At 36.2% G+C, this 17,469-nt stretch overlaps 1 protein-coding gene and 1 long non-coding RNA gene across 2 annotated transcripts; one reads left to right on the top strand and one right to left on the bottom strand.

Moving 5' to 3' along the window:
- Window positions 1-203: 203 nt before the first annotated feature.
- Window positions 204-16,634, top strand: LOC116298070 (alanine aminotransferase 2). The gene is made up of 12 exons (XM_031706415.2): window positions 204-593; window positions 2,683-2,772; window positions 3,453-3,564; window positions 7,110-7,240; window positions 8,014-8,130; window positions 8,346-8,475; window positions 13,453-13,666; window positions 14,547-14,647; window positions 14,903-14,976; window positions 15,318-15,473; window positions 15,689-15,801; window positions 16,343-16,634. The coding sequence occupies exons 1-12, from the start codon at window positions 468-470 to the stop codon at window positions 16,431-16,433; spliced, it is 1,455 nt and encodes a 484-aa protein (XP_031562275.1). The 5' UTR covers window positions 204-467; the 3' UTR covers window positions 16,434-16,634.
- Window positions 3,810-4,718, bottom strand: LOC116298071 (uncharacterized). Its single transcript, XR_004197301.2, has 2 exons — window positions 4,455-4,718; window positions 3,810-4,122 (listed from the first exon to the last, which is right to left on the bottom strand). It is a non-coding gene; the product is annotated as an uncharacterized LOC116298071 (long non-coding RNA).
- Window positions 16,635-17,469: the final 835 nt, after the last annotated feature.

Raw genomic sequence — 17,469 nt, 5'->3', positions numbered from 1 at the left:
TAGGCAATTTTTTAAATGAAAACGAAAACGAAATACTAAACTTTATTTTGAAACGGCATTTGAAAAAGCTGACGGAAAAAAACTTTTGAAAATTGTATTTCAAAACTACTTCGAGCAAACTGAGAACAAAACCCCTTACCACAGAAAGCCCAACCTCGCTTCACGCTTCATTTTTACGTGACGTCACAGCGGCCATATGTGGGGTACCAAAACAATACATTTTCTATCCTCCGGGAATTGAACTCTATTTTTATGCAAATACTGTGCAGAAAGTTTCTATTGTTTATGGCTGCCTTCTCACATGAGTGAAAACGCTGTTCAGGTTGGCCGGTGTACAGAGACAAAGAGCAGTAGAAAGAACACACATAAAAATTATTGGACATTATAAATAACTACAAAATTCAATACATAACCAGTACCTTGCTTGTGGGCTTGCTGTGCAGAAACAGTCATATTAATAGGCAAAAATGGCCGATAATCTTTCTTCTGTAATCACAGTTGATACTGTCAATCCAGCTTTCAAGAGAATAGATTACCCTATTAGAGGACCACTAAGTTTACGGTGTAGTGAGATCGTCGAAGAGCTCTCTCAGGTAAAATATTGAAATGAAAGTTATTTGTAAACTAAATGTAAGCTGTTTTTAGTAGATGAAATTTCTTTTATAATCGGTAAAAAGCTAGCTTTTGAGTACAAGAGTAATTAAACTAAGATAAAAAATGGGGTGGCCATATTCGCACGTTAAGGGACCGATAATTTATTAGAAGGGGAGGGGGGGGTGGGCTAGTGCAAATGGGCCATATGAGGGGGCCATGCCTTTTTGTTCAACCAAAAATGAGGGGCTGCATGGAATTATGCAAACATTTTTGGGGGTCATGCGTTTTTAGTCAACTATTTCAGGTTTGAAATAGTGTATAAAGCTATTTAGTTAACATTTTCATTGCAAATTTAAAGCATAGAATCTCGGAAGTGAATCCGAAAATACTATGGAAAACAAGGTACTTCGGACCCAAGCAAATGGAGAGGGGAAAGGGTTTTCGGTGTCTAAAATGTTAAGGAGTAAGAATGTATGGATGGGAATGAGATTGTACGAGTATTGTAGATTGGAAGAGAACATATAGGAAAATATGAAATTTGTAAGGATTTGAAGGTAACACAGGGAATAGGGGAAATATGCTGCATATAGCTGTGGCACGAGTGAAGGGGCCGGTATTGATATGACATATTGAAAAATAATTTGCTTGTAAGTTTGTATGATGAGCTCATGTGTAGGTAGAACTGAAGGTGTATGGATGTTAGACTTAGTGCCCTAAGTGACCTATCGTCAGAGTGAAGATGCAAGATAGCGAAGGAAATCGACGTGTTACAAGACTCTTAGGCCCAGGTTGGGTCTGAGTTGGGAGTGGGTCATGTTATTTTATGTTCTCATTCTTGTGGCCATGTTACTTTATATATGCCATAGGAAATGAAAATGCACGAGCCCCCCCGCTCTCTAATAAATGACCAGTCCCTAAGTAGGGTCTTACATATTTACCAGTTACGGTCACTATGGAAAGGAATAAAATCTCTTAGAGGTCTTTTTTTGTTTTACTCTCATACATAAAAAATACTAATTTGTGAAATAGATAGTTTTCTGATATGTGTGATGACGTCATATTTTGTCTGTGGTGTAGTAAGGCTAAAGGCTGTGGTTAACTATTGCTGTCCTAGCAGTATAATAGACATGGTTGATAATTAAATAACTATTGAGAAGGCTCTGCAGTGGTAGATCCAGGATTTTTCAAAACGAGGTCCAGATTTCTAGATTTCTACTACAATTTAATATTCCAATATGGCAGTTCTGATAAGACCTAGACTGCTCATCACGTGCATTTTGATATAGGTAGTTCATGCAGTTGGTTGGGGAATGGTGATGGCTCAATCTGTTTGGAATACTTGAGCTTCTCAAATTTAATACCAGTACGACACCAAAAACAAGCTATAACAACAGGACACAGCACAAAACTTCTGTAATCTTTTTGATTAAAATCTACAGACATATTTTTCTTGATATCCAAAAATTCAAACCTTACAACAACAAAAAGACAGTGAAAAAAAAAAACTGGTGCAGCAGTCCTCTTCACACTACCCCTTTCTGTCCTACCAGTATAACAAGGACACTTAGGACACCACAGCCTTCCCAACACTTATTATACTGTTATGAAAGCAAGGACATAAGGCATAAGAACACTTAGGACACCACAGCCTTCCCAATACTAATTTTACTGCTAGGACAATAATAATAATAGTAATGGGAGGTTCTTGGATAGCGCATTTATACACGTCTCAATGCACTAATTTACATTTAATGACCAGTGGAGGACTTTATGGGCTGCATATTAAGGCACTAGTAGCAGCCGTGCAGCTTACAATATATAGCATCTATAGAACAGCAAGGACTCGAGTGCAGGACACTAATAGGACACCACAGCTTTTCCAATGCCTATAACAATGTATATATACTGCTAGGATACTACAGCCTGACACAATACTTTTTATACTGAAGAAAAGGAAGATTTACAATATTTTTAATTCAAACATGTAGCTATAACTAGGGTTGTAAAGCATCAATTTCATACCTACAGTGTATGGCTCTTAATTCTTTACTACAATACATTAATACTATGCCTTTCTAATTTCTAAAGGGTATAAAGAAACCATTTGATAAAGTTATACAACATGTTGGAGATCCACAGGGACTACAAGGACAAAAGCCTATTACATTTGTGAGACAGGTGAATGGTTCAGTATTACTAGTTGTCATTATGCTTATTGTTTGAGTACTTTCAAAAACATTTCTCAAGTTTTTGCAATATAATTACAATAGAAAATTAGCAAAAGCTTAAGGATCTTCATGGGCAAAAGTTCCCATTGTCGTCGACATTTAGCCGTCAGAATACGTGGAAGTTTACCCTTTTTACAGTAAAAACATGTGAACAATGTGACATGGAAAACTGTCAAAAATAATTAAGCCATACTCTACTGAAAATCAATTGACCCTTACTATTTTCCAAAGAACTTTAAAAGTAACCAAATAATTAGTTAGCTTTTAAAATTTGTGTTAAAAAGTTAGAAATATAAAATGTTACGTGTGGACTTGGAGCCTTTAGGTTCAAGAAAATTGTATTCCAGTTATGCACAAAATATGTAATCTGATTTGATCCCATCATCAGTTTTTTTTATTTTCCCCCTTAAGTAATTAAAAAAACAAAAATAAAAAAAAGGATGCCCTATCATGAGAGATTAAAGATATTAATTAATTTTCATGATATTTAGGTTATCAAAACATTGGAATGACTTCATCACAATGAGAGCATGCTCACTAAATTTTTGCATAGAAAGGATGCACTGAACAATGCCCATAATCCTCTTTAAAGATTATATTTTGATTTTGCTAGTATTTTCCTTATTCCAGGTTTTTTCTTTGTTGATGTGCCCAGAGATCCTAATGAGTGATCCAAGGTTTCCCCAAGATGTTAAAAACAGAGTTAAAGAAATACTTAGTCACAAAACTGGTAACACAATGAGTAAGTTATTCTTAAATTTTACTATTTTGTTTTATTTCTGTAAATTATTGAATGTTTGCACTTTTTGCACCAGCATGCATTAGATCACATAAGAGAGCTAAAAATGAATTATCTATTAAATAATTATATATTTTCCCTCATTTGATGTGATTGCATAATGGAAGGCGCCTGAAGATTGATTGTATGTTCCCCTCATTTCTATGGAGGTTGCTGATTGAACTTTATGAAAAAATTAGGACAAATAATATGTTTAAAGTGTTCATGGTTGGAGTCTCAGTATGGTAATAATGCTATTACAAAGTAAATTTAGTAAACTTTTAGCATGTAGGCCATTTCCCGTGTTTGGACATGGGGCAAAGAACCAAACATTTGTCAGCTTGTTTGCTAAATATTATTATTATCCCTGGACAATCCCTGAGATAACTTTCCTTAACATTGTCTTGTTCTTGAAAAGCACTGTCTTCTGCATCTCCAAACATGCTTTTCTAGCTCTCCTCTCATCACAGATTAACTTTCAGACTTCTACTTCTACTTCCTTCATACTTCCAGGTATCCGATCTGTAATAGACAACGAAACTCCTTTTTATTGGATTATTTGTTTTTAGTTCCTGTTTAATGTTTGTGTTTGATTTGTAATCTGATTCTTTAGCGTCCCCACGCGCATATAAAAGTAATTTAGCATCGTCCTATAATAGTTAGTTTTTCCTAGTTTTCCTAGTGTTTTGAGTGTATTATTGCGTGCGTTAAATTCAAAAGAAGCGTAGCCCTTGGCAAACGGGACCGATATGTAAGTACAATTTTATTAGTTTTCTTAATTAGCAAAGTTTCATAACCCATTTAGTATATATACAAATATTGATCTGTTTTAATAGAAATCGAATCTAGAGTACCTTTTAGCCCTTCACAGTGGTAGCTTTAATTTGATTCAAGATTATATAGTGATTTTAAGTGCTTCATGAAATGTATTCAAATATTTAGTAAGTTTCGCTCTCGTATTGTATTTGCAGTTTACGATCATTCTACATTAAATCACGAAAGAGATTAGAACCTTGCTCTCCGTGGTACTATTGTATTGATCAGTAAAGTATCCCCGAAAGCTCTTCAGTCCCTACCACATGATCTGGTCCCGAAATTCGAGACATGTCATCCTGGTAGTTACACGATCACTGTTATCACTATTATCACTATCTGCATCTTATATCCTGCTCTTCTCTCACAAATTTCAAAAGCAAGTTGCCTGTTGGTACATGTATTTCTGTAGCTTCTCTCTTCTTTTAATAATAATAATAATAATGATAATAATAATAATAATAATAATGATAATAATAACAACGACAACAACAACTACAACAACAACAACAACAACAACGGATATTTGGGGGGAAAAAATTATATGTAAATTATTAGACATCAAACTTTGGTGTTTTGGATGGCATGTTAGACCAATATTTGAACGCAGTTAATGGAGCGGAATGGTTGGGAAACCTATTGTTCTAGGTTTTTGTTCGACTTTATCCTTTGTTATGCGACGTTGACCCTGCACAGAGAAAGAAACGTTGCTCCGTTTGTTCATATTATGCAGGAATATAGAAGTTTTTAACCCTAAAAAACGTTCTAAAATACTTTTTATTTGTTAATTAATCCTATATGATTAATATTAATTGTTTATTCAAAAGGAAATTGCCTTTTTTCATGCTTTCTTATTTATCGTCTAGTAACTTAACTATATAGAGTGCACGCACTAAAACCGTGAACATTAAATAGTACTAATTAGTACTATTTCATGCAGAATCCTTTGTTTTCTATTGTTTATTTATAACTATTTAGTGCTAAAAATTAGTATTTGTTTCACGGATTTAGTGTGAGCACTCTATCTTCGTGGAAATATTTATTCGCATGGTTTTTGGTCATCGATTGAAAGTTTTCGCTTTCAAAATGTTCATACATAAAAATAATAAGGAAATAAGTATTTTCAGCCATACTTGCTTTGGTCCATTGTGCAGGGTCAGTATCACGTGATGGTGCGGTTCAACATCAAACGCCTTTTCCTTTTTCCTCTTGAAATCATGAATCCAGGCCACCAAATGAAAAAGGATAACGTTACTATTTAAGCCTTTGATAAAAGTAACACAATAATTACTGAGTTTTATAGTTTTATAGCAATGGTGGACGGGTTTATAAATTTTGCTGGTCAATTTTCACAGCCTTCAGGACACCTCAGTTTTGCAGTGACGTCATTCCTACGTCACTTTTTCAGATCAGCTGGAGGTAGAGCAAACAAAAAATTTTAAAGATTTTTTAACATCAATTGTTATCCTAATATCGGCCTAGTTAACCAATTTCTTCCAGCTTTCAGTGTTATGTTCTCTTATTTACCACGATTTTGAACATCTGGCCGACAAAATGTTGTAGACTCACGAGGCGTAGCCGTGGGAGTACACAACATATTTTGACGGCTAAATGACGAAAAAAGTGGTAAATAAGAGGAGATACCATGTAAAACTGGAAGAAGAGCACATGGAGCCCAATCTCTGAACAGTGCAAGTAGTATCCACGAGTTCGCCATAGGGCGCATTTTTATCCATAGCTGCTGTAATATTGAGTCTTTATAATTTATGCATTTATAGTCCATTTTCGAAGTTACCGCTGTGTTCTTTGATTATAGACTCATGTACTTTTGGTTTTGCCTCGTATCAGTATCTATATAAATAATAAAAGAAACAAAATAAACGCGGGATTTAGCAGTGACATTTCCACAGAGTGGCTCTTCTTCCACTACAATTCCAATTGGAATTTAGAAGTTGAACGCCGGGACTCGAACCCGGGTCGCATTGATGAGAGGCCAGCGCTCTCACCACCTCGCCACCCATGCATGCTTCCCAAATGCACGAACCACAGGTAGCCCGTCAAATAAGCATGAGAAAGGCTCGAAGCAAAGTAAGACGCCTGCGGAGGAGGCTACGGTAAAGTAAAGAATATACAACTTCAACATTATAAACTCTTTGAAATTCCACTGACTTTCGCTGGAACAAAAGGAAATTATGCACAAAGTCGAGGCTAACCCTGAGCAAACAGAGAACTCCATACTGGAGTCGTTGCATTTGACGCTACGAAAGTACGCGTCTACGTTGAACTTTGATCGTTTTATGGGACTGGCTCAATCGAATTGAATTTTTTAAAATCTTCTGTTGAAATCAATTGGTTCAGGCGTCGCACTTAACATGTATAAAATGCTAATATTAGATTCGACTTGACAAAAGCTTGACGTCTGAACTGGAACTAATAAAAAATATTTGATTTTTTCTTTGCAAAATATTGCAAACGTATTCTAATTTCAATTTGCATTGTAATGTTAAGTGACGCTGACATGATAAATGTATTACCTGTAGAAAAACCTACAAATTCACTCGATATGTCAGGGATTGGCTGAAGGTTCTCGGCCAATCAAAAGCGAGATAGTCATTAAAGTGTATAATAACTTAATTTCAAATGTCAGTATTTTACCGCCAAATAAACTAATCAAATAAATATGAATTTGATTAAAGGTTCATATACCAGTTCACAAGGGTTATTGGTAATAAGGAAGCACATCGCAGAGTACATGTTCAAAAGAGATGGTTATCCGTCTGATCCATCGAACATTTTTATGACAAATGGAGGATCAGTAGCAATTCAAGTAAGGACTTTGTTGTATTCATTGTTCAGAAAGTACTACAACTACATGTGAGTTCTTGAAATTGCAACTTATGAATATACAATGGGATATGGAGTAGCCGAAAATGACTGCTGTCCACGAGAGTGATCGCACACCTGTATGTGAATGTGTATACTGTAGGCGTTACGCACCACGTCATGTTTGGGTTGGAACGAATGCACAAAGGGAAGAGTAAACTTTTCTCGCGGGTCTCACTGTACTCATCATCCTCTGCCGGAGAATGGACCGAAGCAGACCTGACTCCTATCTGCAATTACAAGAAACATTACAGCTGATAAAGTCCCGACTCACCAGAAGATAATCTTCCTAGACACCCCAAACCTATCAACCCAAACTAAACAACTTAACAACCCAAATTCAACAACCCAAACTCAAGCCAGAAGCCACAGCAATACACAGTCATGATTTAACATCACATACTTAAACATCGTTAAGGACAAAATCTCAAACCTGATACTAAGGCCCTAAGGAGAACTTCATGGGACTGGCAAAATCATACTGACTCATAGGCAGTAGGTGTTCAAAGGGCTTAACAATACGAATTATTTGCTGTCAACCCCTGAGCCACTTAAAGACAAGTAACGAAATGTAACACACAGAGGTCGAAAGAGTGCATACGTTCGGAGAAGAAATGGCGAAGAAAGAAAGTAGCAACTGTAAAAACAAAGAGTGTAATTTGAACCCGTTACGAAGGTTTCATTAGGCTTACAAAAGACTCTACTTTTTATTACCAGATCGTCATGAGCGCCCTAAGAACAGGCATGGATGGTGATAAAAGAGAAGGCTTCATGTGTCCTATACCTCAATACAGCTTGTATGCGGCTAAGATATTGGAACAAAATTCATATATGGTAAAATTATATTGTATGTTATTAACAAGTTAGTTACTGTTTGTGTTTGATCGAATACAATGATTTCCTTCAGTGTATGTTTATCGAAGAACTCTACTTGGGGTTTCAAGGTTTTCTCACTAATATCTGATATGGAAAAACGGCACTCTCATTCAGTTTTTGATAAAAGAACAGTGAATAAAACATAAGGACTGGTCAAATACACCTTTTTTCAGATTCCCTATTACCTAGATGAGGACAATGACTGGCAGCTGAATATAGACGGTCTGAAAAAAGCTTTGGACGATGCTAGACCCTATTGCATTCCAAGGGCACTAGTCTTAATAAATCCAGGAAATCCAACAGGTATTATATAAATTCTGATTTTTGTCTTGTGACTTTACATTTGGCCTTTCACTATATCTGTAAGTTTCAGTGGCGGATCCAGGGGGGTTCCGTTTCTTAAACTGTGTATGATTCTCTTTTGTTTAGTCGATGTTTGACAAAAAAATTGTCTATAATCACCTAATTTACTATCTAGTAACGGAACATAAGGTAAATTAAACATTATAACAGCAAATATCTATCATTTCGTGTTCAACATTATCTACTACTAATATTTTTTAAATTAAAACTTATATAAGACATATTTCTATTACCTAAAAGATCAAACCTTCAAGGGGGGTTCCGTGGACCCCTTCGACCCCCCTGGATCTGCCACTGAGTTTTATTCAATGTCATTTTCAAATCCCTCTGTTCCTTTTTGTGTCCTCCATGTGTCTCCTACCTCCTCTCCGCTACGTTTAGTGTTAGCTACATTTCAAATATAGCACGATTCTATTTTGGCACTCGTACAAGATAAATATGTCATGGGAGAGTGTTTGTGACCCGGGGGGGTACTCCCCTATATTTGCTATACGGATATGTGCCGCCCTATAGGGTATGGTTTTTCGGCTTTTGGATCTGGGGTAGGGTATCATTTTTGGACATTTTGTCTGGGATATGGTATCATTTTAGTCTGGGATAGGGTTAACGATTTGGTCGTTTTTGTCTGGCGAATAGGCTATGCTTTCTGCCGACCAAAAACAATAAAAATGTTAGTAATAATCGATTGTAAAACCGTGTTTTCCGTCTTTTAGTCTGGGATAGGGTGTACAATTCTTAGTTTTAGTCTGGGGTAGGGTATGTAAAATCAAAATTTTAGGTCTGGAATAGGGTCAGGGTTTTGAGGTCCTGGCGGCACACCCCTACCCAAGTTGGAGTGGTAGTACCCCCCCGGGGTTTGTGAATACTCCAGTTTCGAGGTCTCTTTGTTCAGCCTTCATTAATATACTCTCACTGAGAGCTCCCACAAACAATGCCTGGAGTGATACTAAGTTATAGGGAGATGACCTCCGGGGTGTTGACGACCTCGCAGCTGAAAGCTCGTTTTGTTCTCGAGCTGGCCTTATACTCGAATTGCGAACTATTTGATATTCAATATGCCCCCCCTTCTTTTCAATATGCTCTGCGGTCCCTGCGAACTGGTTCAAAGAGGGTATTTATGCTCGTCCTAGGCACATGGGAGTGTGAGATGTAATCCCCTGGGACGCATTCCTCTCGAGAAACAAATTAAACGTGTGATGTTTGAGGCATCGTGCGTGGAGCTTCCAGTGAGAATAATCTCGGTTGTGGGTTTCAATATCAGCTATTTCGGCAACCAAAACCTCTGGCATTTTAATCAACTCGTATTGTTCTGTAGTACATACGTTCCTTACCATACAATGAACCTTAATATTGAAGAAAAGAACGCAATTGTACACAATCGAGGCTAAGACTGAGCAAAGGGAATATTGGAATATTGAAATGGGAGTATTGGAGGATTCATGGGAATTATTTACTGTGGTCCTCCCCCTCCCCCACAATAAACTTGTAATCTCTCCCCCTCCTTGACTCTCGTTTCTTTAGACATTGTCTGTGGTACGAAACGCAAAACATTGTCAGTTTTTGTATTCAACTGTAGAGTAAGCGTGATTCGACTGAATAAAACTCGAGTCAAAACCGGATAAGCAGTTCTTTAAAAATATGTCAAAAGTAACTTTATTTCATCTTGGATAATAATAATAATAATAATAATAATAATAATAATAATAATAATAATAATTTAATAATTTCTAAAGCGCAAAAATCTATATACATATTCAAGTGCGCTATATATAACTACTTACAATAATAAGTATAAACAATAATAATAATAATGAAATATAATAATAACAATAATAGAGAAAGGGAAAGTTATTGAAAAATTGAAAGGAAAATTAATTCTAATGATGACGGCTAATGCAAGAAAGCCCTAGTAAGCAAATGTGTCTTAAGGTAGTACCGGATCTTCAAAATTCTTCAATGAATTTTTTTTAAATTCTGTTATTTGAAGTTCATTGTTAGGGTATTCAAATAATGAAAAACGGAAGGGGGTCACCGTATTGGTTATCGAGATATAAGGCTTCAAAAAGGAGGGATTTTTCAGTTTTCCGCGCGTTTTTGCCGAAAATCTACCTCCTCTAATAAATTCGAATTACTCGAATCGATTTAATAAAGAAAAACAAAAAACTGTTTTAAACTATAGGTGTTGAGTCTAGAAAACATATCTAGATAAAAAATCCATCCAATCTTTTGCAAGTAGTGTGAAAAGTAAATTCTAGAAGCGAAATTGCTTGTAATTCGGCGCAGTTATATGCCTGTAGTTGTAAAAATGTTGAAAATTCATGACAATTTTAACTATGATTTTTTTTCTTTCCGCACTAAATCCAAAGAATATTATATCTAGCTCACAATGAAAAGAAAAGAAATGGGGGTCACCGTACTAATAGACGAGCTCAGCGACTAAATCCAAGTTTTTGGTCAAAAAACAGAAATCCTGTCCGCGCGGGGCTGGGATCTATTACATTTACCTCCGTCTGAAACATGTCAAATCGTCTTTGTAACCTCCAGAGAATCTAAGACGTATTTCGAATTGATTTTGAGAATAACATGTCAAATTCAATTTTATAATATATATACTTATATATATATATACGCACTCGATTGCAGAAACGTTGTAGTATACATTTATACATTTATACAAATATCTAATGAGATGCATAATGCAAAATAACCATTTTCAACTCTTAAAACCAACTGATTTATAATCTGTACGATCTAAAGGACAAGAAAAAATATTTTGACAGTCATTGAATGAAACAAACAATAAATAAAGCGATTTTTCCGTTTTGCATATCATTAAATATACTGAATAAATTAGGTATTTGTATAAAGTATACTACAACGTTTCTGCAATCGAGTGTATATATATATATATACTTATAATATACTTCATTTTTATAAAGTTATGAATTTGTTGTTTTGAATCAAAAGAGTGATCAAGTCAGGCAATGAAAATCTAAGCATGTTTTGAAAACATTTCATTTTTGCCTCAAAAGTTCCATGAATTAGCGAAATACTTTGTTTAACAAATAGATCAGGCTTAGCTATGTTCTGTTCTCTGATAAAACACGACTGGAGCTGTAGAACACAAAAAAAAGTTATAGAAATCACGAGCTGTAGGCGAGTGATTTCTATAACTTTTTGAGTGTTCTACAGCTTCAGGAGTTTTTCATTCGTTTTATATAATAGATTTTTACGAAAAAATAGTGTAAAATTTCAAAAAAAAAAAAAAAAAAAAAAAAAGATTTGTCTGTCGTCAAACTCACGTAAACAAATTTGATCTATGCGATGATTGGCTAAAAACGCGACCTATGGCTATCTGACTTGTCCAGTTTTGACAGGTAATGACAGATCTGTACAGGCTGGCATACAACTGGTTTATCGCATTTGTTCAACAAGAAAGGAAAATTGCTTGTAAATTTTAGCAAAATTTTAACTGCTAGAAGAAATGAAAACTCAAATACTGAAGAGTTTGAAAAACGTTTTCAAAGTTGAGATCGTTAAATGGACATGAACCTGTACAAACACTCAAGAAAACCAGCTTATGAACACTTTGAATGCCAAGTAGCCGAGAGACTGAAAAATATCTTGATCTTCAAAATTGGAAGAAAGCTAGCAGTGCAATACTTGGAAAACTTGTTTTTTTAGTTGACCCTGAACTATAGTAGTGTAGGTAGTATTTGTAATCGTAGTCTCGGGCTATTGGAAAACAAATTACGGTAAAAAAATTTACCGTAAATTAGCGTAAAATTGACGATGGTAGTTTGTAAAGTAAAATAAGTTTCTAACGATAGATTTGTTCATTCTTGTTAGACTATGAAAAAAATTTTAAATCATTTTTTGACTTCTCTAACACCATAGTTTAACGAAATAAGGTCATTGTAATAGTCGCAGCACAGACGAAAGAAAGCTTTACTCGTCGAAATGTAGTACGAATCAAATGTGCTTCAAAACGACATATTTTCCTTTTTTAGAGGAAAGACATAATTCTCGATAAAAATAAATGAATATTCTAAATTTAAAATGTGAAAATGCTTGAAATTGAAAAGCCGAATTCCTGTGACGTATTTTCTATATTTAGTTTTGTATAGAAAACATGGTTTTGACGTCATATCTATGTTTCTATACTCTGATAAAGCATAGCTTTTCAGCCAACCAGAGCGCGCGTTCGTGAAAATCTATTATTAAGTTATAGAAAGGATTCAACTTCTGACATTATTTAAATCAATTTTCAAAACAGCGCAAATAAAGGGTAAAAAACGAGATGCGCGAAATGAAAAAAGGTCAGTATTCCTGAGGTCTAAAGGAAGTTCATTCCAAAGCTTAGGCGCGGCCAGCAAAAAAGTGCGATCACCCAGGGTACTTTATGATTTAATTTTAGGATGGCTTAACAGTGTGCCATTGCTATTCCTCCTAAGGTTATACGTAGACTGAGGCAAAACTGAAATAAGCTCAGCCAGGTAGAATGGAGCAAGCCCTTTTAGAAAATAAAAAGTAATATAAATTAATTTAAATTCGACACGAAAGCGGACAGGTAACCAGTGCGTCAAGTATTCTTCATGTGATATGATCATCTTCATATCATAGTACCGTACCAACCGGTTGCAGTGAATCATAATCACTGGAATACCTGTGGTAGCCTAGGCGTAGAATGTCGGCTTTGTTACTGGGAAACCTGTGGTAATATACGTATACTAAAACGAAGACTGGAGTTCGACAAAAGTCGAACTCACCGTTTTGACATTTTGTTTCAAAGTTTTGCAAGATATCAGTTTTCGACTAATTTGCATACGCTTTAGCTTTTTTCGAATGTAGCTGTTGGTTGGACGTCCTGTCCGGATGTTCACTTAAATTCACTCTGGGCTCTTTTTATGTTGACAGGACAAGTGTTTTCATACAAAGCAATCCAAGAGGCAATTAAATTCTGTCACGAGAACCGACTTGTACTATTTGCAGATGAGGTTTACCAGGAAAACATCTACACAGATGAATTCCCCTTTTATTCATGTAAAAAAGTTTTGCATGACATGGGCCATGAGTATAAAGACTTGCAGCTCATATCTTTGCACTGTAGTGCGAAAGGATACATTGGAGAGTATGTAACATAAAAGCTAAACTTACTTTTATTCACTTTTATGGATATCCATTTGTGATCACAACTCAATAATTATCTACCTAAAATTTTCAACTATTTTTTTGCTCTTCTTCAGTATCTGACTGAATTAATATCACTGTGATGCTGAAGAAGGCCAAAACGTTTATCGAAAATTCTACGTAAATAATACTTGTGTCGTGATCAAAAGTTCAAAAATATCTATTGTTTATATTCGTGTATTAGGTAAATTCAAATACTGTCTTTTTTTCATATTTAGATATTCAAAAGTGGTTGGTAAAAGTTTTTTTGTATGTTGTATTCCAAGCCTAAAATGTAATATAGCAGGGGCAGCGGAAGGGGTGAGACAAGAGGGGGGGACACTTCCCAAATCTTAGCCCATCACTTTTCGGGGTGCTCTGTGGCCCCTGCATTAGCCTGCGTAGCGGTCCAAAAGGAAGGGAAGGACAGGGTTTCCCCCTCGTCTTCCTCTCCCCAGTTCCCCCTCTTCCCCAGTCATTAGACCCTGCCCTTCCCTTCCCTTTGGGCCGCTACGCAGGATACCCCTGCATGGGCGATATGAACGAATCTGTGAAAGGTGACCACAATAATAAGAAATCTTACTATAACTTGTCTGCACGTTTGTCAGGCATATTTTCTTCTGTGCTCAAGTTACTTACATATTTACATGCATGCAGCGTGCAACAAAACCTTCGCCAACCATTTTTGAAAGAGCCACCTACGAGATACAGAATACTCCTAATATATAAATATATCGAAATATCTACAACGCTCAGGGGATTATACATTTTTCCCCATAGCAGGAAACCCTGAATCTCCTCATATAATCATATCAACACTGAACAAAAACCATTTGTTGTAGATGTTGCTGCAGGGGTGCATACTTTGAATTACATGGTTTCGATAAAGAAACGAAAGGTCTATTTCTTAATAAGCTGACAATGAGCGCTTGTCCTAACATTTTAGATCAGATAAGGCATAGATACATTCACGCACCCAATCATCAATACATCCAACCATGCGCCCATTCTCCATCCATTCATCCATCCATCCATCCCTCCCTCCCTCCCTCCCTCCCTCCCTCCCTCCCTCCCTCCCTCCCTCCCTCCCTCCCTCCACCATCCACCCATATGCCCATCCACCACCCATGCACCCACCCATCTATTCACCGTGCAAATATAAAAGGGTATTTGAGGAATTAGCGAATGTTTTTTGTTGATCTCAAGGTTGCGATGAGTCTGATGTGTAAACCACCACAGCCTGGAGAAGAATCTTACGACCTGTTTATCAAGGTAAGCTTCCATCATAAATGACATACAAATCAGATAAAAGCGATCAATGGTAGAGTAACCAGGCAAGCCTGGAGTGCATTTGCTATTCATCCTTACTTTGACGCTAGCTGTCTTGCATGACGCGAGGGTGAGAGAAATGACCTGTCCCTTTCGCTTCTTGCGCCTCCGGTGCTTGCCTATACCGTTACCTGAAGTCAATTAAAACCTCTGGAGATAAGAGTATAACAAAACCTAATGAAACAATTATCCTTTACTATGAAAGTTTTATAAACAGTTTACATTTTATGATTATTTTCTAGTAAGTCACTGACTTTCTTGCATGTCTCTTCTATTGCATATAGGAGAGAGACACTATTTTAGAGTCTTTACGCCAAAAAGCTGTGATGACGACCAACATCCTCAACTCGTTGCCGGGAATTAAATGCAACAAAGTTACAGGTGCAATGTACGCCTTTCCTAGAATTATTCTTCCCCCAAAGGCAATCAACGAAGCAAAGGCAAGAAAAGCATTTACTTTTATTTATCTGACTAATGACTCAGCTTTGGGTACCGATTAAACTCTTGTCGCTAGGGCTCTCACCATGAATCCCTCGTTCATAATGATTATGATTATTAGTTAAGTTTCAATTATTGCACTGACTTTACAAGATAATTATTGAGAGATTTATTCCAGGAGGAACCAGGCTATTAAATAACTTCCATTCCTTAACAGCGCCTTGGTGTAGAACCGGACTATTTTTACGTTTCAAATATTCTTGAAAACACCGGCATATTCGTCGTGCATGGAAGTGGCTTTGGACAGAAGGAAGGAACTTCACATTTCAGGTAAATCGATCAATCCCAATCCAGTATGCGGATCAGATAGAATCAATCTATATCGATATATCTTAGGGTCACTTCCCATCATAGACATTTACCAAGCCGCGAGTAGTCGAGTCTTCGAGCACTGCCTGAGGTGAATAATTGTTTTAGTAAATATTCACCTTGACGGCTAGAGGTCTAATTGCTTTAGTCTTAACCTACTAATCGGTCAAATAATAAGTGGTCGATCACTAATAGACCAGCTCAGCCAATCAGAGCGCAGGATTGGAGATAGATCTTTTTAGTACTTTAGACTAAGGTTGGTTGATAAACATCATCCAAGACATGAATATTTCAGAAAAGAAAATCGAATGAATTGCAAAAGGAAAAAGTTATTAAAAAATAAACGTGAGTATGATAAAACAACTAACCATTGATTACGTACCTTGCACATCTAGATATCGACAAATTGGTAAACTCCTAATGAGAAATCGCTTTCTACTTAAAAATAGTGATATGTTACTCAGCCCCGTTTTTAATGTCTATTTTTCTTCCTTTATTCTAGGATAACAATCATTCCTCCACTGGAAGAAACGACACTTATGTTTGACAGGTTTAATAAATTCCATCAAGAGTTTATTAGCAAGTACAGTTAGAAAGCAAAACTTAGTTTTATTCAGTAGCACATGTAAGATAAGTGTTTGTAACTGTCTTTCGACGGTGAGATAATGAATTGTTTGTGTAGGTGGCTGTTGACTCGAAAGTTTTTACTACTACAACAGCCACACACACATATAATATTTTTGACTGCTTATTTATCAGGTATAAAAAATAATAAAAAATGTAATTTAATTTAATTTAATTTTGTGAATTATAATTGTATTTATTGTGTGTGAATAACTTGAGACTTGATGTGGTTTCTTCTGTTTTCAAAACAATTAAAATTGCGTATAGATTGTCGAGACTGTGAAGACAAGGAAAACGATTATTTCTATCGCCGAAAGAGCCAACTATGCTAGCCCAAACGTGACAAAACTTCAAGTTGCATTTTTTCATGATCAAGCAGTACTTTTTATACATCAAGTTGATTTTCATTACACCAAGACCCTTGTGTTCTATGTCTAGTCATTTGTTTCGCTTGTCTAGTCATTTGTTTTTGATATCAAGCGCAATGTTTAAGTTGACAAAAGCAGCCATCGCAATCAAAAGTCAAAAGGGAACGCTAGAAGCACTCAGGAGAAGATTGATTTCGATCAGCTTGCGATCGATGAACGCGCTAGGTCTGGAAGCTAGTTGCAGGGCGGGAGGAGGGAGGGCGTTGAAACGGGCATGGGCACTACTCTGCCTATCAACAATGGCGGACCGTTTGTGGAGGAAGTTCGGCTGACAAGAAGATCTTTCAAAGGTAAATTTAGGCTTGTTTATCTTTGTTTTTAGCCAAGAAAACAATTTTATTGGTGTTAGAGAACACCCAAAACATGATAAGAGTCAAATGTAGACTAGCGAATCGATAGCGAAGTTGACATACGTTGAACAAAAATGGAACGAAATGATCGGAAATTGTGACACTTCTCCAGAGAAAAATATACACACACTGTTCTTCAGCACATTCTTTTTCACTTTTGGACCGTTAAAGGTAAAACATCTAACAATCCTCAGGTCAATTTTATAGAAATAGAAGGTGAAATCATA

The sequence above is a fragment of the Actinia tenebrosa genome, unplaced genomic scaffold (assembly GCF_029948245.1).
Source record: "Actinia tenebrosa isolate PJP-AT-01 unplaced genomic scaffold, QUT_ActTen_1.0 PGA_scaffold12__29_contigs__length_12842862, whole genome shotgun sequence".
In the NCBI taxonomy this organism is placed as follows: domain Eukaryota; kingdom Metazoa; phylum Cnidaria; class Anthozoa; order Actiniaria; family Actiniidae; genus Actinia; species Actinia tenebrosa.
The sequence above is the reverse complement of the archived record's forward strand: the minus strand, read 5'-3'. Positions and strand labels throughout refer to the sequence as shown.

Coding starts and splice junctions, on each gene's coding strand:
- LOC116298070 (XM_031706415.2), top strand. CDS start 468: ATGGCCGATAATCTTTCTTCTGTAATCACAGTTGATACTGTCAATCCA. Junction 2,773..3,452: donor CTATTACATTTGTGAGACAG/GTGAATGGTTCA, acceptor TCCTTATTCCAG/GTTTTTTCTTTGTTGATGTG. Junction 7,241..8,013: donor GAGGATCAGTAGCAATTCAA/GTAAGGACTTTG, acceptor TTTTATTACCAG/ATCGTCATGAGCGCCCTAAG.